At 43.3% G+C, this 25,833-nt stretch overlaps 2 protein-coding genes across 2 annotated transcripts; one reads left to right on the forward strand and one right to left on the reverse strand.

Annotated features, from left to right (window-relative positions):
- The first annotated feature begins 266 nt into the window (after positions 1-266).
- zhx3a (zinc fingers and homeoboxes 3a) lies at positions 267-11,738 on the forward strand. Its single transcript, XM_028998917.1, has 3 exons — positions 267-526; positions 5,654-9,017; positions 11,243-11,738. The coding sequence occupies exons 2-3, from the start codon at positions 5,845-5,847 to the stop codon at positions 11,274-11,276; spliced, it is 3,207 nt and encodes a 1,068-aa protein (XP_028854750.1). The 5' UTR covers positions 267-526; positions 5,654-5,844; the 3' UTR covers positions 11,277-11,738.
- Positions 11,739-13,261: 1,523 nt separating this feature from the next.
- top1a (DNA topoisomerase Ia) lies at positions 13,262-23,916 on the reverse strand. Its single transcript, XM_028998965.1, has 21 exons — positions 23,778-23,916; positions 23,304-23,328; positions 20,736-20,829; positions 20,201-20,321; positions 19,763-19,809; positions 19,478-19,558; positions 19,225-19,312; positions 19,033-19,127; positions 18,823-18,938; positions 18,500-18,621; positions 18,264-18,386; positions 17,975-18,162; positions 17,098-17,242; positions 16,645-16,788; positions 16,315-16,500; positions 16,039-16,107; positions 15,801-15,915; positions 15,490-15,617; positions 15,079-15,173; positions 14,707-14,856; positions 13,262-14,623 (listed from the first exon to the last, which is right to left on the reverse strand). Exons 1-21 carry the CDS (start codon positions 23,808-23,810, stop codon positions 14,521-14,523), a joined length of 2,268 nt encoding a protein of 755 aa, XP_028854798.1. The 5' UTR covers positions 23,811-23,916; the 3' UTR covers positions 13,262-14,520.
- Positions 23,917-25,833: the final 1,917 nt, after the last annotated feature.

Consider the following 25,833-nt stretch of genomic DNA (forward strand, 5'->3'; position numbering starts at 1 on the left):
TTACCTGCCGCTACGCCCTCGTACTTGGCCCCGATTTCGAGGTGTTACCCCGATAAAATCCCGGGCTCGGACATGAGCAGTAAATATTAAAGCGGAGTGTTTTTTTTTTTTATTATTTAAAAAAAACCTTTTTCCAGCAATGTATTTCACCACCTGGGGAGCCAGGATCCCGTCCTCCTGAAACGGGTCCGTTCCGTGCGTGCTGCGGGGGGGTCGGGAGGAGGAGGATTTTTTTTTTTGTTTCTCGGTGACGCTCCTCGGTCACGTGGCCGCGCGGCGCGCACACTGTACGTCTCTCCCCGGTCCCCGCTCCGCCGCCCGCGCCACTCCGTACGTAAACAGCGCGCCGTGTCGAGCCGAGCCGAGGCGGGCCAGCCGCGCCGCGGCCGCCGACGGGGTTCACGCCAGTTCGCGGGGTTCAGCTGAGGAGAAGCCGCCGGCCCCTCCTCCTTCCGCGCCAGCGACGGCGTCCGCGGCCACGCCGATGTTAATAACGGACCTTCCAGCCCCCGGACCCGCGGCGGAGGTAAGGCGGGGGTGAGGCGAGCCGCGCCGCGCCGAGGCGGCCGGAGTAGTTCGGCGGGGACGCGCGCTCCCGCGCCCGCGCGCGCCGCTCAACTTGTTCGGACCGACGGGAGCGCGCGTCCCAGCTGCTGCTCCCCGCGAGGTCGCCGACGTGTAAAATGGCGACAGTAGATGGGAGAGGGCGCCGACTTCGTCTTCTTTTCTGTCTTTTTTTTTTTTTTTTAGTTTGCAGGGCGGAGGGAAGCGGCCGTGCTCGTCCCGACGCGCCGCGGGCGTGTACGTCTTTTCGCGGAGTGAAGGGGGTTAAAACGAGACCTCATGCCCTACTCGGGCGCTACTGACGTGCCCGTTCCGCCGCGGAGAAGAGGGTCAAGACCGCGGTCTCCTCGTAAAAAAAGTAGTCGGATCCCGCCATGCCACCAAGTGCGCGCGTTTTACTGGGCACGAATCTGGCGAGCCGCCGTGCTGACGACTTCCACCCCTGCCCTCTGCCGAGGGTTCGCTGGAGGCCTGGCAGTGCCAGGGGTCGCGGTGGCACGACGTACAGGACACTTATTACAAACGACGAGATGAAATCTACTCGTTTTACCATTTTACTCATTTACCGGCTGCATTTTAGATCATTTTCGTGGAATGTGGAAATGCGGATCGCCTGTCTTTGAAATTTTGGGGTCTCCTCAGTTGTGGCCATGGTCAAGGACACGGGAATGGGGAACAGCAGCTCACAAATCACAGCACACAGTGTTTCCAGGGGGGGGGGCTGCTGTTAATATTGTCTTACAACCACACGAATTCCGCACGGGTCCAAATCTCGGGCCGAATATGCGACGCCGAGGTGTTTCCTTGTCAGACAGAGATAAAACTGGAAAAAATGCTGCTGAGCATGACATTCGCAGTATTTCAGGTGTATTTTTTGGGGTCCAGGGGCAATTTGGGCAATTCGTTTGAAGAACCGCACCTATTCTTAATGGAATTTGGTTTTTAATTGAGATCAGGACAGACTGGGACACAGAGAACATTCCCCTGTCTGTTCTGGAACCGTTCTTGGGAGGAAGCCTTCAGTAAAACGGGGTCTCTTGCAGCGCATTTCCCGTTTTTCTTTTCTTTTGCACCCTTTCGCTTTTGTCCGTGACCCAAAGAATTGTACCATTCCATGCCGTGGAATTATACTGATATTCAAAGTAATATTATATTTCTTTCAGCTGCTGAACAAATCTTTCCCTCCTCTAGTCTAATAAGATCCACTGTATATAACGTCCATTTATTTCATGGAACAGAATTAGAGCACAAATACCTCCCGGTCCTATTTGCAAACCACTTAGAACAATTAGATTGTCATTTCAGAGCCACAAACACAAATCAACTGGATCTCAAATGGATGCGATGCAGTTAATTCTTCATCTTCGCCTCCCACTCTCTCTGGCTGTCAGAGCCGCGTCAATGACAGCCATAATCGCCGCGTTGTACCTAATTGCTCTGATTTACGGCTTTCTCTTTGGTCTCTCCCCTCCGCGGCTCGTGCCGTCCCGGCTGAACACGTGAGCCATTGGCAAAGGTTCCCTGTGTGCGATCAAAAGAAGACCCGTCGCTACGAGCCTACGATGTCAGCCATTTTAATTTAGAATGGGCAGCGCTCGGTGAGGGGCCGTGTAGTATTTTTTTTTTTTTTTCGCACCTCAACGTGCCATAGATAGCCACGTTAGGTGCTGTTTTCACTTTTCAGCGAAACCTCGGTTTTGGGGGGATTTTGTCTGAAGTGCAGAATGACCCCCCCACACCCCTCCCAGGCTGGCCACAAGGCTGCCTTTGTGCCCACCTTGCATGCACCCTTAGCACCGCCAGGAGGGCTCTATTGCCACCCATCTGCCATTAAGAATCGTGGGTGATCTTCAAACACTGTGGAAAAACAGGAGGATCCCCAAAAAAAAACAAAACTGGGAGGAAAACGTAGTGACATCGCTTCGGCGTTGTGGGAAGAGAGGTGTTTTGTGAATGTGTGTATGGATGTGTGCCATTGGGAGGGGAAGAGCATCTACTGAGTGAGTGAGTGAGAGTGTGTGTGTGTGTGTGTGTGTGTGTGTGTGTGTGGGCAAGGAGTAGGGGTTGCCATGGCAATCTTAACACATGAGTGGCACTGCTGACTGGTCTCCCTCCGGACCGTGCAGCATTCACAGAGGTTGGTGGGGTGAGGAGGGGGCAGTCCACACACACACACACACACACACACACACACACGTGCGCGCCCAAACATACACATGCTGGACTAACCGAGGCGAGAGACTGCTGCTGAAGGCACTTCAAAGCCGCCCTTTGTTAGAATTTGAAGTCAGATATAGTTAATATGGACAGTCACACACACACACACGCACATGCACAACGGCCTTGTATATAGAAGAGTACTGTGAGCGCGAACCCCACATACACACAGGCAGACATCGGCACCAGGCAGCCAGACATACAGGAAGTGGAACAAAGGCAAGTCAACGGTCAAGACAAGGATCAAGTTTCACTTTTAAATGGGACTGCTATTGTTTAGAGCCACTGCGCTGTGTAAAGCAATGATTGATTCACCTTTGAGACTCCTATTTATGCCAGTGACCTTTTGACTGCTTAATTTCTCTAATGGGCTCGTGAAAGACGGCGCTTTTAAAATTTGTCTCTTTTTTTTTTCTTTTTCTTTAAATGTCAAAAGTTCCATTTTCCCTCTGTGACCTCACAGTCCAACGTGACTTCAGTACAAATTTACTGTTAAGAACAAGGATGCAGACCAGAAACGAAATTCTGGTTGTGGGCATCTGACACAGTGATGCAGAGGAGACAAGTGTGGTCATGACAGGGCAGTTTATCTGCCGGGCCCTCCATGGTTCAGCCACCTCATTAAACCCCAAGTTCCAGCTCAGAATTTCATTTAGTGAGAAATAACACGTATGTATGTGTGTGTGTGTGTGTGTGTGTGTATAAATATATATTCAGCTTTGCTCTTGTAAATTAGTATGTTATGTGAAATGTTAATAAAGCCAGCATGTTGTGCTACAAGGTCTCAAGGTTGCATTTGGTGAGCACTCACGTGTATGCACTTATTTGAATGCTACTTTACATTTTACGAGATAAATGGCTTCAGTTCTGCCGCTGAAGTGTCACCAGTATCAGGGCGCCTGGTGACTTGGGAAAAGTTTTGTTGCAGAGGACAGTTCAGGCCGGAGCTGAAACACGAGGCCGTGCTTTTAAAAGCTCTTTTTTTTCAACGACTCCCTGTCTGGAAACTCCTTGTCTTGTGTCCAATCGCCTGATAAAGCTTCCCATTCTTTGATGAGTGACCTGTTTTTTTATGTAACATTTTAACCATCCCCTGCTTGTCTGGTGGATTCTTTAGTTGTGAATAGGGGTGGATTGTTGGCATCTGCTACTATCAGGTTAGTGTCTGTGGTTCTGGAAAGCTCTGGAGAGCTTGCTACGCTATGGTCAGAACATTTTTGCAGGTTTCATTTATATTAATGCACATTGGAGAATTCCTTGATTATTTTTCACACAAGTCAGTTGTAACAGTCAACTTGTCCTACATACACACATGCCATTGTTAGGAAATGTATATGTCTCTACCACGCATTTATACTACGCATAAACACACAACAGACTTAACATATGTGATGTAAAGGTCATTTCTAAAGACACTCTTGGAAGAGAATTAACGGAATTTATCCGGTAAAAGAAAAATATATTTTTTTCTGTGTGTGTGGAAAGGCTTCTGTAGTCCATGTAAGGGGTTAACTGTGCTCTGATTAAATTTATCATGACCCGTCCACAGGCTGTACATACAGCAAATGTCTGTCTGGATGCAGAGGACTGGGATTATAGCGTAAGATGCTGGTGACCTATTTTTTATTTTTTATTTTTTTTGGCTGGAACGAGACAAAAAAAAAAAAAAAAAGACACGTCAGAGTCCGTCTGGGAGCACAGTGTACTCTGCAACGTCACTTGGGTTTTTTTTGTAAATTCTGGAAGAGTTTCATCCTTTATTTACAAGCGAGTGAACGCACACGGTGGCCTCATTGTACAGCCTATCATAATTTAATGCTTGGGTGATTAGTTCTTAATTTCTGGTTCTTTTTAACTTAACAGAGTTCTGCCAGTACTGTTGTTATGCAAAGTATTAAATGGGGTGATGAAACATCAGGAGATTGCATCACAGCACCAAAGCATAAAAACCGTGTCTGTGCTGTACCATTATTAATCATGTCTCTACAATGACTACATTCTTACATTCTACATTCAAGTTAAAACAGATATGTTTCTCACACCATAAATAATTATGCACCGTGTTTTGGACACTGGTTGTTTTGTTCCCACTAAGGAAGATCTAGCTTCCTCTTCTTCCTGAGTGAGACAGAATTTTTCATATATGTATGCATATGTAGGCATGCTTCCCTTGGGCAGTTCTGCATACTAGGGGAAGTCATGCATATTGTTGATGTAGATTTGTTGCCAGAAAAGAGACAGAATTCTGCACAGTCACACCATTCCACAGTGAGGAAAACACCAGAGGAAGGGGGGCCGTGGAATCTGAGACTCAGTGTTCCTTCACTTTCATATTTTATGTTCCTTTCATAATCTTGGATACATATGGTACATTGCCCCGAGTAACCATCATTGCAAGGTATTTACATAATTGTTAAAACACAGGATGTGGAAATTTCTGGACTAGCGATGACCTTTATGCTGTCAAGTCACAGTAAGCTTTGCATATGGTGGAGAAAGCCTTAAAGCCATGTGCTACGTTTATTTATTTTTACTGAACTTCAAAGGCCTGAAGAGGGAATGTGTTCAAGATCTGTAGCACAGTAGCGCATGTATGTGCAAAACAAAAAGAAGCAAAAAGCAGTTAAATGCAGAGGACAAATTTCACTGTGTGCCCCGTGTGCTGTGTATCACAAGTGACAATCACTTCACTTTGGGGGGGGGTGAACTCATCGGCAGCAAGAAATGGCCGTATGTTTTGGAATTCACATTTATGATATTTGGCACTTGCAACAGAGCAGACACTTATGTTAAATGCATATGTTTTCCTTTATTTAACAAACTGACAGTTAAAATGACAGTGGTTTATGTGACATCTGTTCTGCTTCTACAGGTATCCAGTGAGCTGCTTGGATTAAAGCTCACAATGAAGTCAGCAGAAATATCAAGGAACAAGTCGCCCCTATGATCTAATGGCAGACCCTTAAACGGAAATATTGCAGTCCACACAGTCCTGTCATTAGTGCTGAGAGCAACACACCCTGCACATACTCATGCCCTCTGGCTGGTGATCTATGCAACATCATGGCCAGCAAAAGGAAGTCCGCAATCCCCTGCATGATCCCCCCGAAAAGCAAGTACAGGGAAGACATAATACTCGGTTGCTTGCCTGAACTTTTACCCACAATTCCTGAAGACAGCATCCTTAGCATCTCTGGAGAGGAGGAGGAGGTGCACTGCTTCTCTAAAAAAGATAGTAAGACCACATCAAATGAGGAGTCCACCAGCACAAGATCAGCATACAGTTGCTTGCCTTGTGGCTTTGAGTGCAGAGACTTAAAGCCTTTCCTTGACCACCTAGATAGCAGCCACCCTGACTTCCAGGCTCATCCTACCTTCTACTGCCGAAGTTGCGGGGTTTCAGTATCCACATTTGAAACCCTTGTCTTGCACAATGCAAAAGCACACCCTGGAAGAGGCTTGGTTGGGAGCCCTTTGAGTACATCTCTTCAAATTACAAAGAAACGTGGGGTCTCCGTTGTGGAACAGCGCATTGCAGATGCAAAAGAACCCAGAACATTAGCTCAGGCTGGAATATCCATCATCAAGACACCCATCATGAAGATTGCAAAGTCTAAGGATGAACAAAAGAAGATAATGGTATCACACACTGTGGAGGTGAAGAAGGTTGACAGAGGCGAGATAAGTGACCTTTCCATACATGATACACAGACCCCAGTAATCAATGGTGCTGCTGGGACACTTACCTTCCCATCAACAGTGCAAATGGCGCCGGGACTAAAAACACAGAACAGGGGTCCACTGAGACATCCAGCAAATTCCTCTTTGCCCTTAAATGCCATCCCCCCAGCCGATTTGAACAACCTTCCCAAGGTTATGATCCCCTTGAGTAGCATTCCTGCCTATGATTCAGCCATGGATTCAAACAGCTTCCTTAAGACATCCTTCAGCAAGTTCCCTTACCCGACCAAAGCAGAGCTCTGTTACCTGACTGTGGTGTCAGATTATGCTGAAGAGCAGATCAAACTCTGGTTCACAGCGCAGCGCCTAAAGCAAGGCATCAGCTGGTCCCCAGAGGAGATTGAGGATGCCAGACGAAAGATGTTCAGCACAGTTTTTCAGACAGTGCCTTCGGGATCACAGAAGCAGCATCCCCATCAGTACCTATCCCAACACAGGATTCTGACAAAGACCGTGGCCACTCCTAATGGCAAAGGAGTGCCCCGAGTGCCACAGGGCTTGGGTGATGTATGGAAGCCTGGGGTGATAGTTTCTCAGTCCATCTTGACCCAATCGGTTACAACAAAGCAACCCAGAAAACAATATCTACAGAACAGACCACTGACCACCACAATGGCCAAAACCGAGAACACTGCTGGAAGCAGCATCATTAGTCACACATCCACTCACAAACAGGTTGGCCTTTCTAGCACTACTACACAGTGTGACGATGAAGTTGGCCAAAGCAGCTTGACTGTTTTTAATATTGATAATAATATTAGCAGTAAGAGCCCAAGTCTAAGCTCCAATTCCAGCAATGGCAGCGTCAGTGCCTTCAACAGTGCTTACAGCAACATCTCTAATACAAGCACTAATACCACCAGCAAAGACAACGCAAGCTGCACTACTCACAGTAATGGCAGTGCCACTAGGTACAATAAGAGCCCTAGCCAAACAAACAACGTGGGCACCAGCATCAATGCCAGCACATCCAACTCTGAGAGTACCAACACTAGCACCAGCGCTTTGAGCACGAACAATACTGATAGTGGCACCAGCAAGTCTAGCAATGACAACAAAGACCTTTTACCCTTTACCTGCAACAGCAATGCAGTGATTCAGATGGCATCAATTGTACCCAGCACCATTGCCCAATCTAGCACCTTTTCTGATATCTTTCCCGCTGAAGGCAAGATGTCCCAGGAACAGATGGCAACACTGACAAAGAGCTATGTCCACTGCCAGGTCCCTGACCAAAGGGAAGTGGAGCGACTTAAGGCGGCTACAGGGTTGACCGTGAATCAGGTTTTTAAATGGTTCAGTGACCAACAAAGCCATGATCAGAATTTGAAAGGCATATGGTCAGCTCTGCAGGTGCCTTTTGGAGATAGCCTACAATCAAGTTCCTCATCTAAACTGGGAGATAATCTGTCTTATTGTGTGAAGGATGTGCATTCCTCTCATAGCCCACCTACTCCACCACTACTGAAACAACAAGCCCCTCCAAATGTTCCACACAGAGCTCTCAAGGTTTCTTCCCCAAACTTCACTGATGTTCAGAACAAGAACCAAGATCTGACTGCCTTAGAAAAGAGTTTCTGTCAGGGCCTTCAGCCATCAGAAACTGATGCAGACCATCTGCAAACAGAGACAAAATCGGCTGCTACAGACATCCAGAGCTGGTTCTCTGAGAATTATAAACAAGATGGAGACCAACTATATGAGCAAAGCAAAGAGAGGAGGTGTAGTTCCTCTCCTCCAAAGACCGAAGGTAGAATCAGAATGGAGGAGGGACAATCAATGATGGATCTTTACACAAAAGAGGAACAGAGTGAAAGCTTGAGATCTGAGCCAAAAGTTAACCCGATTAAAATAAACTTAAAGATGCTGAAAGTCTCCGAGCCAGATGACAAGCATGGACTGAAGGAGACATCACCAGAATTAGAAGGTGACTCATTTAAAATGGTGACATGGCCATCACCCTCCTTGTCAGTCCTTTCTGACAGGATATCCTCTGACCAGCTGCATCTCCTTCGACAAGCTTTTGCCAGCACTCCATGGCCCAATAACATGCAAATAGAGGAACTAATCATGAGAACAGGACTCCCAAAATCTGAAGTGGTCCGTTGGTTCAGTGACAGTCGGCGCATTCAGAAGAGTGGACAACTGATATGGCTGGACAGTTACCAAAGCACACCAGCAGAAGCTAAGAAAGACGATACAAAGTACGTTAATGCTGACACTGGGCAACGTACGGATGACCAGTCCAAACCCAAGGGGGAGAAACCTGGTAAGGGGCTCACAGAAGATGAACTGGGCTGTGAACTATTAGGCTCACAGACGTCCTTAGTCCCGAAGAGTATAGGTTCAGGAGGCATGGAAAACAACGAGAAGGCCTATGAGATGACTGCAGTGGCATCGACACAGGACCCGTGGGTGATTCAAGAGGAAAAACACCAGCAACCTATGAAGATCCAAGGTTTTCGGGAGCATCAGCCTCGTGACACACAGTCCACGTGAGTCCAGCAAAAAGTGTTGATTTAGGCCAGTAAGAGTACAATATGAATTCATTTTACGTTTTATTTGTTCACCGCTGTGCAATATAATCCTGTCACAGAAACATCAGCAAGAAGAACATTTATTTCTTATATAGCCCAAACTCACATACATTATGTCTCAATGGTCTTTGACAGGTCCTACAGTTGACAACCCCCATCAGCACACAGTAACCGCATACCAAATATGTGAAGGAAATACATCAATATTCACCAAATCACACTATATTTTCAACTTGCCAAAAACCATTTTTATTTCCAGTAATATATCGTTAGTTAAAAGGTTGTAAAATACACTGCTCAAAAAACTCCTAGATCTGGATGAATGACATATTATTAAATACTTTTTCTTTGCGTAGTAGAAGGTGCTGTCAAATCCAATTTATCAACCCATGGAGGTCTGGATTGGGAGTCACACTCAAAATTAAAGTGGAAAAACGCACTACAGGCTGATCCAACTTTTCCATAGAAAATCCATCCACCAACTGATCCACAGCTGTCCTTAAAACAAGTAAAAAATGAGGCTCAGTAATGTGTGTGGCCTCCATGTGCCTGTATGACCTCCCTACAACGCCTGGGCTTGCTGGCCATCCACCTCCCAATGAGGTGGCGGATGGTCTACTGAGGGATCTCAGTAGAGCCTGGACTAAAGCATTTGCCAACTCTGGACAAGCTGTGGTGCAATGTGACCTTGGTGGATAGAGTGAGTCATGATGTTCCAGATGTTCTCCATTGGATTCAGGTCTTGGTAATGGGCGGGTCAGTCAATAGCATCAATTTTTTGCAGGAACTACCAACACACTCCAGCCACATGAGGTCTAGCATTGTCTTGCATTAAATGGAAACCAGGGCCAACCACACAAGCATATGGTCTTACAAGGGGTCTGAGGATCTCAACTTGGTACCTAATGGCAGACAAGCTACATCTGACAAGCACATGGAGGGCTGTGTGGACCCCCAAAGAAATGCCTCCTCACACCATTACAGACCCACTGCCAAACCAGTCATGCTGGATGATGTTCTAGGTAGCACCACGGTGACTCCAGACTCTGTCACGTCTGTGACGTGCTCGGTGTGAACCTGCTTTCACCTGTGAAGAGCACATGGCCCCAGTGGCGAATTTGCCAATCTTGATGTTCTCTGGCAAATGTCAAACATGCTGCACGGTGTTGGGCTGTAAGCACAACCCCCACCTGAGGACGTCGGGCCCTCATACCACCCTCACAGAGTCTGTTTTATCAGGCACATGCACATTTGTGGCCTGCTGGAGGTCATTTTGCAGGGTTCTGGCAGTGCTCCTCCTTGAATAAAGGCAGAGGTAGACCTCCTCCACGGCAAACCTTCTTGCCGCAGCTCGCACTGATGTTCCATCCTGGATGAGCTGCACTACCTGAGCCACTTGTGTGGGTTGTAAACTCCGTCTCTTGCTACCACTAGAGTGAAGGCACCGCCAGCATTCAAAAGTGACCAAAACTTCAGCCAGAAAGCATAGAAACTGAGAAGCAGTCTGTGGTCACCACATGCAGAACCACGCCATTATTGGGGATGTCTTGCTAATTGCCTGTAATTTCCATTTTCACAACAGCATGTGAAATTGATTGTCAATCGGTGTTGGTCCTAAGTGGATCATTTGATTTCACAGAAGTGTGATTGACTTGGAATGAAGTGTTCCCTTTATTTTTTTGGGCAGTGTATATACAAAGTTGTACTTTCCCTAATTTAATACTGAAATAAGATTTAAAAAAAGTAAATACATAGGGAAAGTGTAGTAGAACAAGAAAGAAGAAATGAAAGGTGAATAAAATAAAAGTTGTTTATCATAGGAAAGGAACATGGGGGGCAGACAGCTAATCCTTCTTTGCTGGCGATATCTTGTGATCTATTTTAAAAGGATGAGAGGGAACGTGGGTAGAGCGGAATATAATCATACTGTGTGGCATGCTCATACAATCAAAGGTCTGTCTTAAGCAGTTATATTTAGCTCAGATGGAGCCCAAGCCATTGAATTATAGATTCAGTGTGCATGCTAATGTGCGTGAATAAATCATGAAAATTGTTTACGGTTAAATGTCAAGTCTACCGAGGGCTCTTTACAATCCTCAAACGTGTCTCAGAAACGTTCAAAACAAACCGCATGAAATACATGAATGCGAGTTTATTTTAACAAGCCATTTGATTTTGCTTAGGGACCGCCTGAGACGAGAACTGCTGAAAGTGTGACATCGCCGTGCCACCGAGGCCAAGGTGGGAACCTGATGGCTTTTTCTGTTGACTGTAGTGCGTTTTCATTATGACAGCAGATGTGATTGTAAGTAGTCTACAGGCCACGCGAGAGCCACCCTGGAAGGGTGGGACTAGTGTGAGAAGAAAGAAGCTTACAGAAGGACCACAGGATAAAGGGATAAAGGCCTTCCTGGAGGAACTGTGGCGTACGCTGCACTATTAAGAAGACTTTTGTTGCTGTTTGTTCTTAGACTGGGCAAAGAACGTGTTTATGTGACTGATGTTTCTCCCCCTCCCCTCCCAGTTATCGGTACTTCAGCACTGCCTTGAATTCTATTTCATCCATAATGGATTTTTAAATGTATTTTTTCCTGTTTTATCACTGTTAAGTCCTGAGCAGAGTGAGTCTGTAGTTTGTTAAGCATTAATTGTTAATGGTGAAAAAAGTAATAAAAAAAAAAAAAAAAAAAACTTGATATTTTTAAAGTAAAAAGCTTTAGTCCGATTTGACTGCTTAAGTTGTGTCTGCCGCACTTAAATTTTGTCTCAGATGTTAACGTTGCCTTACTCCTACCCATTCCCTGTTACACAGTACCTGTGCTGTACAGGCCCAACATGATGTCTATAAATTGATGGCTGAACTCCCCCAGGGAAGCCTGCTGCTGTACTTTTTCAGAAAAGGTACTAAAACTTTTTAAGGCTGCAATTAAAAATCTTGTGAATATTGTTTTAGCTAAGAAAAAAAAAAAGACTTGAAGTTATGGATTTTGACAGAGGAAGGAAAAATTTTTTTAGCCAAATGAAGAGCTGTGCTGCCTGGACTTTCTCGTGTGCTCACTGACAATTAGATGTTAATTTAACAATGTGAATGCAACAATCCTGCATCTCCAACAAGCTGCTAAGTTTGCGAAGAATGGTGCTAAACCATCCAAAGTGAGAATGGAAATGCTTCCTTTACAGAGTGTATGCATAAGTATTGAATGTGGTCAAGTCTATTATCTCTGAACAAATACATTTGGGCTTGCAGTATTATGGTCACTTCTGACTATAAAATAGCTCTATATATATAACTATTAAAAAAAAGAACACCTATCTTGCACTGTTGTATTGCCCTTTCTACACATCTAAATCTTTACAGAATAAATGGAATACAACAAACCTTGACCGTTTTTTTATTTTTTTTTATTTTTGTGGTTCCTGAACAGCACGATGCATGCCAAGACATTGTCCTTTTACTTGACCAACAGAATCAGCAACACAGGACCTCAGGTCTTACCTACTGGAGCATAAATACGTGCAGACAGGGAAAATTTGGGTAGGTGGGTTGCTTAGGCATTTCTAGCAGACCAATAATGGCCGAGAGCCGAGCAACTACTCCTTAAAAACAAAACCCGGAACCAAAGGAGGTGACTGTGGCCCTTATTTGCGAGCGTATACATTTTATGTAGGTAAAGAAAGGCTGAGGTATTTACAAGAGAAGTAGTTCCTCATGGAGCTCAATACAAAAGAAAGTTCATAGCCCTACTTTTCCAGTCTTTGTTGGAGGCTTTCTCCTGTTGTAGGTGGAGTGCTGGGTTGGAAAGAAGTGAACATATTTTTTGTGTTATTCTTGCACCAAGTGCATACCTGGTCCTCTTTGTATTCCTGCCTGAAGGTGTATCTCCATCAAGAAGCCAAGGCTTTAACCTCGGCCAAAATAATCCACATTTGAAACGATCCCTCGCATAGCCAGTCTTTCCAAGACAAATAGCCTTGGTCTGTCTTCCCCTGTGGTTCATCCTGCAGTGTGTTCTCAGAGCAGAGCTTGCTCCCCTCACCGGCTTCTGGGAACACAGGAAGCCTTTCGTTACTCACCACCGTACTTTAAAATATAAATGAATAAATGCATTCCCTACGCATACATTGAAGTCTCTGACAAAGGATGAAAGTAAAGTTCAAAAGATTTTAATGTAGAACTGTTAAACCAAGAAGGAAGCCGCAAGTGGGTAAGTTGTAGGGTTTTATTCTTAAATAACCTACAATGACCAAAAACAAAACATGATTGGAAGTGAAGAAACTGATACACTGGCAAAAGGTGGCAGGATGAGTATCTGCCACACGGATTCTGCATCCAGAATGAAACAGAATTGAAGTCATGGCAAATTCACATTAAAATGGTAAAATGTTGTCCGCATTCTTTATACAATAATAATAAAAAAAAAAAACTGCCTAAAACTAACACAGACTGCTTTTTTTTTTTTTTGGCAAATTGATATCCCTCACATATTATCTCAGAAAATAATTCCATTAAACTAGCCCACAACCATACATTAAAATAAATGATCTTACTTCAAGTAACAGATATGGGAGCTTTTCCTTTTTTTCCAAAAACAAGTCATTAGAAACTAACGAATCGTTAAAACCAAATGAAGCTTCAGAGCTACGGAGAAAGAGCCATAGGGTCGCTGGTAATGTGCATAGGGGAATATCGGTTCACATTTACACTGAAAACAAAGTCCCTGATAAAAAGCTGTAATAAAATGAACACAAAAAGAAGATTCACATTCTGCCTGCAACTGTAAATCGTTTAGGTTGAAGGACATTTCCCACTGATCCAACAAGCATCTAGATTTGCGGTATGGGCATATGACAGTTCAGACAGTCCAGTTTAAAACCTAATTTCATGTCACTCATTTCCCAAACACACAGCTGTCACGGTCATATTTTTTCCTCCATTATCATTTTCCGATTCATTTTCTTAAAAAGGCGCAAGGGTGCACTTAAGGAAATCTTTGATTCATCTACGTTCTCCTTCTATTAAAATATACAATTGAATTATACAGGAGGGCTAAAAATACAGACCACGAAAGAAAAATTCAAATTCAAATGATACACAAAGCAGTTGCTTGTTAAATACAGTAGCTATAGAACCACAGAGTTCAGGCCCACATGGCCAGATAGGGATGGGAAGTCAATCCATACATCATTGAGATGGGACATACAGGGTTAGTCCTCGGCCGCGGAGGCTGCAGGACTGACCCATACACGACCAGCCGGCAGGTCACTGTGGACTCATCCCAAACCACTGGCCTTCTTCGGTCCCAATATTTGTTCTCATTTGTCTTGCGTGAAATTCGTGTCATCTCCTCTTCCACGGACAGGTATGAGGCACCTGCTGGAATTGCTTACTCTAAAAAAAGGTCTTTCCAAAAAAAGGAAGGGGCAGGAAAACTAAAATCATTTTAAAACTGCAAACTGGACTTTAAAATTCATAGTCATCATCAGCCATGTCAATGGCCCAAGCAAACTTCTCACGCTGGGTTTTGTTGTAGATCTTTTCAACTGGAATCTCCCATTTCTTGCACCTGTGTAAAGAGAAACAAATCTTTTGGATTAAGTTCTCCAAAAAAAAATGTAAATAAAAGTATATGATATAATTAATCCTTACCAAGCTACAGAAATACGGGGATCTAGGTAATTTAGTTTGGAAGTGCCTAGGGCAATCTGCTTGTTCTCCTCACGGTCTGTGGCCTGCACCTCCAGCTTCATCAACTGCTCTTCTATTCTCTCTACAGCTTTCTTCTTTGCCTCCACAGCTCTGTGTGAATGAATCAATAGTCAAACAGGAAACCTTGGCAAAAGCCAAAAGCCACAGACAATCTCTGTCATCTGCACTCAATCGCTGGGATGTTAAAGGAGTTAAAAGTAAACCGCATGTGGGAATTGGGTCCGTTACGCATGCATAAATAAACCGTGCTGCTTATTAATGTTTCCATACTGATCTCAATCTCAGGATGAGAGCACATTCATTCATTCTCACCTTTTTGACTTCTCGTCCCTCCGTACTTTGGCGTCTGCTTTGGCGCTCTTCAGCTCTCTTCTAGCATCGCTAAGCTGGTCCTTTTTAGCATCAATCTGTTAAAGATAAAACAAACATAGGAAGAGTTGGAATAATGTTATGACAACCAAAATATACAAGACAGAACATCCATTCATTCAAACACATAGGAACTTAAAACTGCCATGTTCACTGGTCTCGTACACTGTTGGGCTAAAAAGAGATTTTACCTACAAACATCAAAAAGTGGTCGTACTGCCCTGCAAGATTATCAACTGAAACACAACGACTTCCTACACTTAATTTACAAAAGCTACACGCAATGATTCAAATGAATATTATGAAACATAATGAAGGATTAAAACAAAATCAAACATAAACTCAAGGGTTTACCTTTGTCTGCAAAGTCTGCATGGATTTCTCAAAGGTCTTAGGTGGAGCCCTCTGGTGGTTACACAGAATGGCAACAGCTCGGTTTGCCCGATTGTAGGATAGGATTTTGGCAGGGACATTTTCATCAGCTTGACAGAAGAGTAACAGTTATGATTGGATGGTTAATATCTGTTCCACTCAACCAGGAAGTACCCTTCCTCAACATAACACAAGTATTTAAAACGACTACATGTGACTTGATTAAGGTGACACGGCTTTGAGAATGTAAAACGAAGGCCGTCTGGCTATCTGCAAGGCGGCGAGTTCCTTACGATTGGTGAGTTCCTTCAGCTGCTGCTGCAGCGTGATTGAGGCGTTGTAGGTACGGAACACTTTAGCCGTAAGTCCGTCCATCAACTCCTGGAGGTGTTTGTTCAAAATAGAAGTCTGTGGAATAGAGACGAGCAGTTGGGAAGTAACATAGAACAAAGTTGAATGGGCTGAATAGTTGAATAACTTTGTTTTAATAAATTCCAAAAGACATGAAATAAACAGCCATCTGTTGCTTACATTAAGTCGGTCAAACAAATCATCCTCAGGCTGCTTGTTTTCCATAAACAGTTGAACATTTTTATAAACCTGGAACAAGTGAGAACAGTGTTTAAAATGCCATGTGTGCACGTGCACTACCAGAAACAAAAGTATACAAATGCCAGGTGGACCAATTATTCGAACAAGAAAGAATGAGTGATTTAAGAGAGACAGTTTCTCAATCCGATGCACGATGCTTCACATCATTAAAGAAAATCTAAATTAATAAACCATGAAATTAAAAACATTGCTTACCCTCTTCTCCACTGGGACTTTGTTGTAGTAGCGAATGGAGTCTTTTCCCAGGAAGTCAAATTCCACCACAAACTCCTGGCCATCCTTCTCAGGGTACAGATTGATGTGCTCTACCCTGAGAGAGCAGCAGCCAACAGTGTCTGCTGTCTCACCTTCCTCTTTCTCATTACCTGCTCTCAGAGCCAGCTACAGGAGGACACAAAAGATTATTTGTGATGTCTGTGGACCTACGACTAGACAGAGTACATTAAAAACCATAGGAAAGTAAGCTTAGGATTTAAATGATCAAACACAAAAAATGGCAGAAGCACGACCAGCGTCTTCACGCACCTTGTCAATAAAGTAGAGAGCCACCGCTCTCTGTCTGATCCTCATCTCTTTCGATTTCCAGTCCTCCCTGTACTGATTTCTAATTCGGTCCACGCATTTCTTCAACCTCCGCGCAGTCTCATACTTCTGCCAGTCCTTCTCTCCCTGCACAAACCAAACAAGACACATATAAAACAAAATTAGTTAACTATATAGATATAATATTTACACACACACACATAAGACCAACACAAGTTGACTGGAAGCTTGATATTGACTTTTGCGATTACAGATCACTGCCTAAAACGAGTTTCAAAGATGCTATAGGACATGCGAGAAGAGCGGAGAGGGGGCCATAACAGCTTGTGTAACTGAAATTACACAACTAAGACTAGCATTAAATTAAGTGGGACAGATGGAGCCCATAACTCCAGTGTTTCTGTATCTGATAATTGCACACACAAAACACACTACCTTGATTCTGGAGCTAGGGTTGAGCATGATGTACTTAATCGATCCTTGGATGTTCTCATTCCAAGAAACAAGCCATGTCACTTTGTTGTCATGGCGCACCTCCTTCCATTTGGTACCTGGAGGTGGCTTAGGGTGCTTTGAGTCTCTGCAATAAAGAATAAATCAGTATAAAAATCTGATCTAAAAGGTCTCACAAAGTGAAATTAACATTAATATGAGTTCCCCCCCGTCTGTCTATGGTCCTGCAGTGGCAAGAAATGGCAACTGGTGTAAAGAGTTCTTTGGCCGTTCTGCTTCGCTGTTCAGAGAGCGGAAGCTCACACGGTCGGATATGGAATGTCTCCCTTTATGTAGTCATAAGGAAGAAAGGTAACCTCCTGTTTCTCATGCTTGGCCCGCCCAGAATTTCCCACCCCTCCCCTATAAGAGGAACTTCCCTGTAGGGGAAGCATTGCAGTTGTAAAAATGAGCACAAACGTATTTTAGCTCACTCACGCGAGACTATGAAGAACCTGTGGGTTAGTCACTTTTCCGTAAAAGTATTTCCGCAAATGCCCGTCATTTTCACAAAAGCCTGTGCACGTCTATAGGCCTCTCTCCACCTTATCAGCATTTAAAGCTACAGACACTGAAACGGTCCTGGGGAAATCTCATTGTGGGACTGGCTAAAAGTGGCTGTAATTCTGCACCAAGGCTTAACTTCAGAAAGAAACTTCAGATACAAGACCGATATAATAATAAAAAAATTAAAAAAAAAAAAAAAAAAAGTGTACCTTTAAATTCAATACCCCTGGCACAGATACTTTCAAGGACTATGATAATTCCAAAAAGTTCTTAGGTTTTAAAGCACTGTGCATCCAAACACAGCATGCCTTACTTGCTGCAGTTAACAATGACGTCTTCAGGGCGAATCCGGCGCTTCAGCATGCCCATTTTGGGGTGGTCCCCTCGGCCACGGAACAGGCCTGGAGGCTCTATGCGGAAGTTGGCTATACGCTCCTTGTGGTTGTCCATGACGCAGAAGCCATACTCCTGCAGGACACGCTCATTCTCCTCTTTGATTTTCTATAAGTTAATAACATGAGAAATTGGCTGTTCATTCAGAATGTTCATTTAACTATAGCAGACTGCTTCCTGAAACTGATTAGGAACTGAAGGTTCCATACCAGTTTCTCATCTTTAGACATCTGCTTTCGAGCTTCTGACTGAGCCTTGAAGTACACACTCATCTCTGTGAAATTACACTTGCTCAGGTCAGTAATTTTGGCCTTTTCCTCCGGTGTCATTTCCTAAAAAAAGCAACAAAGCCATGCTGTTCAAGTGCTATATCCAAGGCAGATCAATTTTCAAAAACCCAGTAGTAGCTAAAGAAAATTATAAAATAAAAAATTAAAAAAAACACCTTTCGCCAGTCTTTAAAAAAGTTTTTACGGAAAATGTCCTTTGTCGTGTATTCGTGGTCCAGCATTTTAGCAAAAAACGTTGCCACTTCCTCTGCCTCAGGGCTGAGTTTCATTTGCTTACCTGCAGAAACAAGGTCAGAGCCATTGCTAATTATTAAGTGTGTAAGATAATATAATATGATAATAATCCATGTTTTAATAATCCTAGTCAGACAAGTGAGTAATTAGCAAAAGTGCAATGAAGCAATATAGTACCCAGGGAGTGAACTCTGAATAAACAAATGTATTATGACCAAAAGGTCACAGAACTGCCTCCACTTACCATCATAGTAAAACCTGACATTGCCGGGGATGGGCTCATATGGAGGGGCAAAAACCGGTCCTTTATGTTCCAGAAACCTCCACTTAACACCATCAGTGTATCGCTCCTCCTCCCACCTTCAGAAAATGGAAGAAACAAGTATTCAAGCATCAGCACAGAGCTATACAGTATTGTTAAGAACACTTTATGTATGGAGGATGTGAAATTGACCATTTCCACTTCTCCTCTGGCTCTTTCTTTGCTTTCTTTTTCCCATCTGGAACATCCCCTTTCTTATCTTTTGTCTTCTTTTTGGGTTTGATGTCCTTTATTAAAAAAATAATAATAATAATTGAGAATTTGAGACTTAGATGACAAGCAGAGGCATAGACAAAATAAGTGAATACAATCTTCAGCGCTTGCCTCATAGTCTTCCTCCGGTCTTCTCTTCTTTGCTTTTTTATCCACTTTGTCATTTTCTGTTTTAATTTTTTTTGGCTTGAACTCAGAGCTAGGAGAGAAATATATTAGCATATTAGCTCTGTACAATTTGTATATTTGCCTATAATCCTGGCTAATACACTATTTTATATATTTCAACAAGCGTAAAGATATCTGCAAACTCCACATCAGATTTAATTGAAATGTGTTGAATACAAAAAGCAAGGCAACTCACTCATCAACATCGTGTTCACGCTTTAGAGGCTTGGGAGAGTGGTAAAAATCATTTTCTGGCTCTGATTTTATGCAAGGGGGGCTGGATATCAAGAAAAAACAAAAGATTAATATACTATGTGAGCGCACACACCCAGTAAAGAATTCTTCTCGTAATAACCATGTTCATTACTTCATAATGCAGAACAAGCACTATATAATCATAGGTTTACTAAAACAGAGTTGCTGTGACTCACTTCATTTCTAATTAAAATTATATAAAAGTAGCACAAAGACAAAAATTCACCTGGCAAATCCATTCTCTTTTTCTTTCTTGATTTTGACATCAAGGGACTGTAGGACAAAAAGGAATATCGAGCCACACACAGACAATTAAAAAAAATAAATCCATGAGGGTGTGTTGTATATTTCACATTAATTTAGCCCATTAGCACTTAAAACCATGCCAAGCTCACTCTTTTGTTTAAAAATTGGCCCAGATCAGAAGAGTCAGTTCCAAATAAAGGCCTTTTATCACATGCCCCAATTCTGAAGGCTGCCCTGAATCTTTCATTAAGTTTGTCCAATTCTTTAAATTAGGCCAAATCAAATGGAGGTTAATTTTATTTATGACAATGATTAACACTAGTGAAACTTGAACAAATTCAAAACATTTGGCTTGAAGAACATGAGTATTATTCTGTTAAAGGAATTTGCCTTCAATGCTACAAATTGGAGCACCTACCTTCTCTTCTTTCCTCCTCTCTTTGTCCTTATACTTGTCTTTGTCTCTTGGTTTGTCAGAGCCATCTTTGTGTTTCAGCTTCTCTTTGTCCCTGTGTTTCTTGTCTGAGTCCCTGTGATCGCTGTTGAGTGCCAGAATAAATTAAAAGGGGAACAATAAGGTGCTAAACATTTACAGGGACCAATAAAAATAATCAGGGCTCCCATGTTTATCTAGAGCTCAAGACGCGTGTGTATGCATGTTCTCAGTCAATACTGCATTAGTGTGGCCATATACTAACGCTGCAAATACAGACATCCATGTCAGCTGAGGGGCTTGGCTATGGGCTCATACAGCCAACCAGCATCCAGCTCTTTAATGAGTCATTCTATAGGGCATACTAATTAGTTTCTTAAATAACATGCCAAAATGTCAGGCTTCCAATAAATACAATTTAAAGCACTACCTGCCAAATAAATTCATAAACACGAAGCAAAAGCCTCAATAACCTAATTGTCCAGGTTAAAACAGATTTGAACAGTTAAGCATGCCGTACCTGTTGTGCTTCAACCTCTCCCGCTCTTTGTCTTTTTTGTGGTCCTTATGCCTGTGTTCTTTGTCCTTATGTTTATCTTTGTGTTTGTAAGAATCTACAAAAACAAGCATCACAACTTTAACAGGGCGATATGGAGATTCTCCTTATCTACGACTAATTAGCCGCACCCAGTTGCGTTTCAGTTACGTCCCATGGGCATAAACTCTGTACAATATAATAGTGCATCAGAGAGGCTTAACACCACTAGTGACCAGGCACATCTTGCTTAAGGGGCAAACTTCACTATCACAGCTAAATTATACAGGATACTACATATACAGAAGAGAGAGGAATAGCTTGATAAACTGATTTTATGACCTCATGCTGCATTTACAGCCATGTGATCGAGCTGTTAGTTCTCTCCTCCTTTCCGCTCACCTCACAGACATGTGACTGGCTGTGACACAAAGCCACCAACCTGTCTGACCTACAGGACATTTCACCACACCAGCTTTCAACGTCTTTGCCTTGAGTTCAGAAATGCCTTCATTTACAGGTGCCTCCTTTAACAAAGTTCAGCAGTGTCTCCTTTCCATGGGAGAGCGCTGGCTGTGGAGATGTGCATGGTGGACTGGATTGGGTTACGTTGGGGCAAGTGCGCTGCTGAAACCGTATCAGCATGTGCTGGACATTTTCAGGGTGAGGGCCCGAAGTGGGAGAGAAGTGTTATACAGAAGTATGACAAATAGCTAAATGACAGGGGGGGGGGGGGGGGGGGGGGGGGGAGATTAATAAAAACAGAATATAACCAATCATTCAGTATTTCAAATGCTGTGCAGTGCAAAAAATTTTTATAAAAAATGCACACATCAACAAAGGAAAGCTGTATGATGAAAGTGATTCAAAATAGGCATATAATAAGGGTTCTTTACTCCTAGACCACATAACATCTAAATCCTGTCAGATGAAGCATGAGCTGCCTACACTTTTCAAGGACAACTGAATTTGACATAAATGATCTGACCTCAGCAACAATTTAAAACCATTTAAATTAAATTTCAATTATTTACATTTTTCGTTAGATAATTTCGTTAGATAATTAGGCAGGGGGGACACGGACCTACAGACAGAAAATAAGGTTGGCCCCTCCTCAAAGTGTTTAATGGCTGCAAAAAAATAAAGGCCAAATCCAGGGAAACATTAGAAGAGAGCACCCTCTAGTGACAAACAAAGCATCTCACTTATCACTCATGGACAATCAGATACTGTTGCACTGGAGACTTCTATGAAGACGGTCAAAAAGCAGCGTCTACTCTCAGTTGCTACAAAAATCTTCTCCAAGACTGCATGGGAAGAACCTCCATATGCAGAGCACCTAACAGTATGCTAATCAAAAAGGTGAGGGGCATACAACTTACAACAAATAGCCATTTCTTTAGAACTAACCAGCCACAAATTATTAGATTTTTTAATTGATTTATTGATGGTCCTCTTTTTGCAATCAAATGCATGATGACGTGCGTATAATAGATACACAGATCCATACACAGTCCATTTTAAAACTGGAGAGCTTCAATTCCTTCCAATTTTTTTACAATATCAAAAAAAAAAAAAAGAAGATAAAGAAAAAAACATTTCGATATTTTTGTCTTCCACTTTCTCAACCATACACAAAAATGTATGCATTAATGCATGACCATAAATAAAATGAACCCCACATTCAACTTAATGTTAAAGGATAAAGAAACAGTGGCAACATGTATAGAGGGGTTTTATAAAGCATGATTTAAATAAAGAAAGAATACTTTAAATTGTGAAATGTATAACCCCAAATGCAGGCAATTTAAGGGACAATAATATTTTTTCCCTGTAAATATCACATGCCTAGCACACGATCCTTAAACATTAAAATGTACATACAACAAAATGTAGGTTACAACAAAGATAAATTATTGTTTTAAAAAGCACACGAAGTAGGTAGACAGTGTGCAAGACAGAACACGAGTCAATGTCTCTGAACATGCTGTGGTCACAATTTAAAATCCACACCAAACTGTCCACTACATCAGTCGCGTTTAAAAGAACAGATGTTAAATGCATGTCTTTTTTTTATTACTATGTGATATTAATGGTCGGATACATGTCGGTAGAACGACAGGGATGATCCCACACGTTTCTCCATGCTTCGCCTCCATATCACGTCGATCTGCACTTAATGTTCTCTACATTCAGACCGCTAGGCAGGGAAAAAGAAAATGGCGCAGAGACTAAGTCCTCAACCCCCAAACCCCTACTTTCACCGCCGAAATAAGACTACTCTCGCTCATCCTGCGTTCAATACGATCAACTTTTCGGGAAAATAATCTCGGAATCTATAGAAACGAGTCCTCCGATCGCGGGGAAAGAGGGCGGAAATTCGTTTTAGAAGCCTCCAATCTGAACAATAGGTGCTTGTCAGGGAGCTAGAGGGGACTTAGTCTCTGGGACGCCATTTCGGTCCTTAAACTACGGCTGCTGGGTTAGGCAAAGAACGGACACTCAGGCTGCCACCTGGATGGCACATTTTATGGGAGAAGACACACCACTTACCATTAAACCTGGATCCAGAATTGATCTGCGAAATAAGAAAAAAAAATGTTTGCCAGGTTTAGTTGGGCTCTCAACAGCTTGCTAACTTTCAACTCGCTAGCTAGCGATCGCCAAGCTAGCCACCTTGGTGGTTATGAATGGCCCATTAAAAACGTACTTTTGAATAATTAACTAGGTACAAAACTGACCAAAAGTTTTTTACCGATTAACAAAGCTTCTGTCCGGATCAGGCCTTAAAAACTACATTAAATGGACCCGCAGTAACTTTAATTCTGCGATATGCTGTCGGGTATCCGGCAACTAAATGGCTAGCTAGGCATGACGCTACTGCTATCGGGCTCTGCTGGGAAACGTTAGCGCCGTTAGCCAGTAAGCTAATGCTCTCGCTGTGGCAAATTTACCACAGCGAGCCGCACAGCCGCTACAATAACACTGAAAATCAGCCGTGACATGGCAGAAAACGGCGAATATCACCTGGGAGTCGCCGTAGTCGCTGTCCCCGCTCATTTCCAATCACCTCGCTCTCCTTAAAAACGCAGTTAAAAGTGCGTGAGATTAAAACGCCGGCGAGCAGCCGAAGGCAGAATGAAGAAAGAGCCAGTTGTGTAACAGACTAAGTCCGAAATTTCCCACAGTGCGCATGCGCCACGTCTTTTTTAAAAGGTCCTAGCCCCTCCCCTCACAGCGTGCCACACTGATTGTACGGCCGACGTCGTGACCACGGTGGAACGCAACGCTACCCATGTGGCAACAAAGGATAACGGTGGTCTGGGATGGGGGGTGAACTTGAACGACAGCCTTCATCCATTGTGCCATACTGCATTTCCATCTTGCACACAAGTCTTATGGTTGCAATCAAGTGTACAGGATTGGTGTTGGTTGCTGTTGTTTTCTGTAGGGTAAAGAATGAACCGTGCTGAAAAAGCCTGTTGGTCTGTGGCAAGCAAAAGAGTGAAAGCTGACAAACTTGAAGCTCAAGTTGATGGTCAAGCTTGAGCTGGGAAACACAACATTTGTTATAATAATTTTAATTGTACAATATTGGTTTTTCTCAATCTCTAGGTGAAAGTAAAGTGATTGTCATTGTGATACGCCACAGCACAGCATGCGGTGACGCAACGAAATGTGTCCTCTGCTTTCAACCATCACCCTTGGTGAACAGTGGGCAGCCATGACAGGTGAGCAGTGTGTGGGGACGGTGCTTTGCTCAGAGGCACATCGGCATATTGGGATTCAAACCGGCAACCTTCTGATTACGGTGCCTCTTCCTTTTTTTTTTTTTTTTTGCAAATGTATTGTTACCTGGGCTTGATTCTTCTGCATTAATGCAATAATAATTACCTGCTGTAATAAAAACCAACCTATTGTTCAATTGTATTCATCTTATAAACATTTACAGCATTTATCAGATACCCTTATCCAGAGCGACAAATCTGTAAATCTTATAAACAGCTAACCCTAACCCTAAAAAATTCTCAATTTTGTTTTTATGGAAACAAAGATGAAGCAAGAAACAAACCTTTCTGTCTGTACCCAATCGGTACCACTTGCCCGATTGGTTCCGCGCATGCGTTTACCTTATACGTTCTTCTTTTGTGTTTTGACCCTGCTTGCCTTTTCGACGGCACCTTTCTGGATTTTTCTTTTGTTCCCGTTTTGCCCCTGATGGTCCCGACGAACTGCTTGCCCCTGGACACCTCTACTGCCTGTCCCCCATGGACTGACTGCTACTCCCGGTACTGATTCCTTGCGGAAGACTTTGCCAAACCCTCGTTACGACCCACGAACACGTTACAGTCTCGCTCTGACATTTCTCGGCCTGCTGCAACCGCAAGCGTCTCCGCTGCTTTCCTCTGCTCACGCCAAGTCAGGCGCCCATGGTCACCCAGCCGCAACCCTTCAGACTCGCCGAAATGTCTGCACGTGCACCGCACCAGTCGTCCCGTGACACATTATCGCTGCATAATAATTGGAATGTGGTGTATTTGGGCAAGATATGGCAGCAAATATCAATGTGGGAAGACAAGGCACAAGGTGGTAGTAACACCGTTGTGTCCCTGAGCAAGACACTTAACCCTGAGTGACGAGAAATTGCACAGAAAGGGTTTGAGGAACTTGACTTACAAAATCCCAAGAACTCCCATCAGCAAATTGTGCTTGGCACAGGAGCCAGATCCATGCAGTCCCATCCTCACAACTTATAGGATGAACAGGTACCACCGGGTATTCATGTCAATTAAAGATGCATGGGAATTCAAAAACAGAGCCCGATGTGTTGGAATCTGGCCACTAGCATGTGCAAAGTAGATGCTGCCTTGACTTATCTCGTTGGTAATGTAAAATACAGATTATTAATTGTGGGGAAATCTGCCCCCCAGATCCAGTTATGGCCTCAGAATTGGGAGTACAAAATCATTAGAATCATTAGTTTTAAATCGGGGTTTGGTTCATTGATGTCTAAAGCCAATACAACCTTTCTTGTTTGCTTGTGCTTTCCATAGTTCCCTGCGTCGTGCATTTGTAATATACT

Source organism: Denticeps clupeoides, chromosome 12 (genome assembly GCF_900700375.1).
Source record: "Denticeps clupeoides chromosome 12, fDenClu1.1, whole genome shotgun sequence".
NCBI classification, from domain to species: Eukaryota; Metazoa; Chordata; class Actinopteri; order Clupeiformes; family Denticipitidae; genus Denticeps; species Denticeps clupeoides.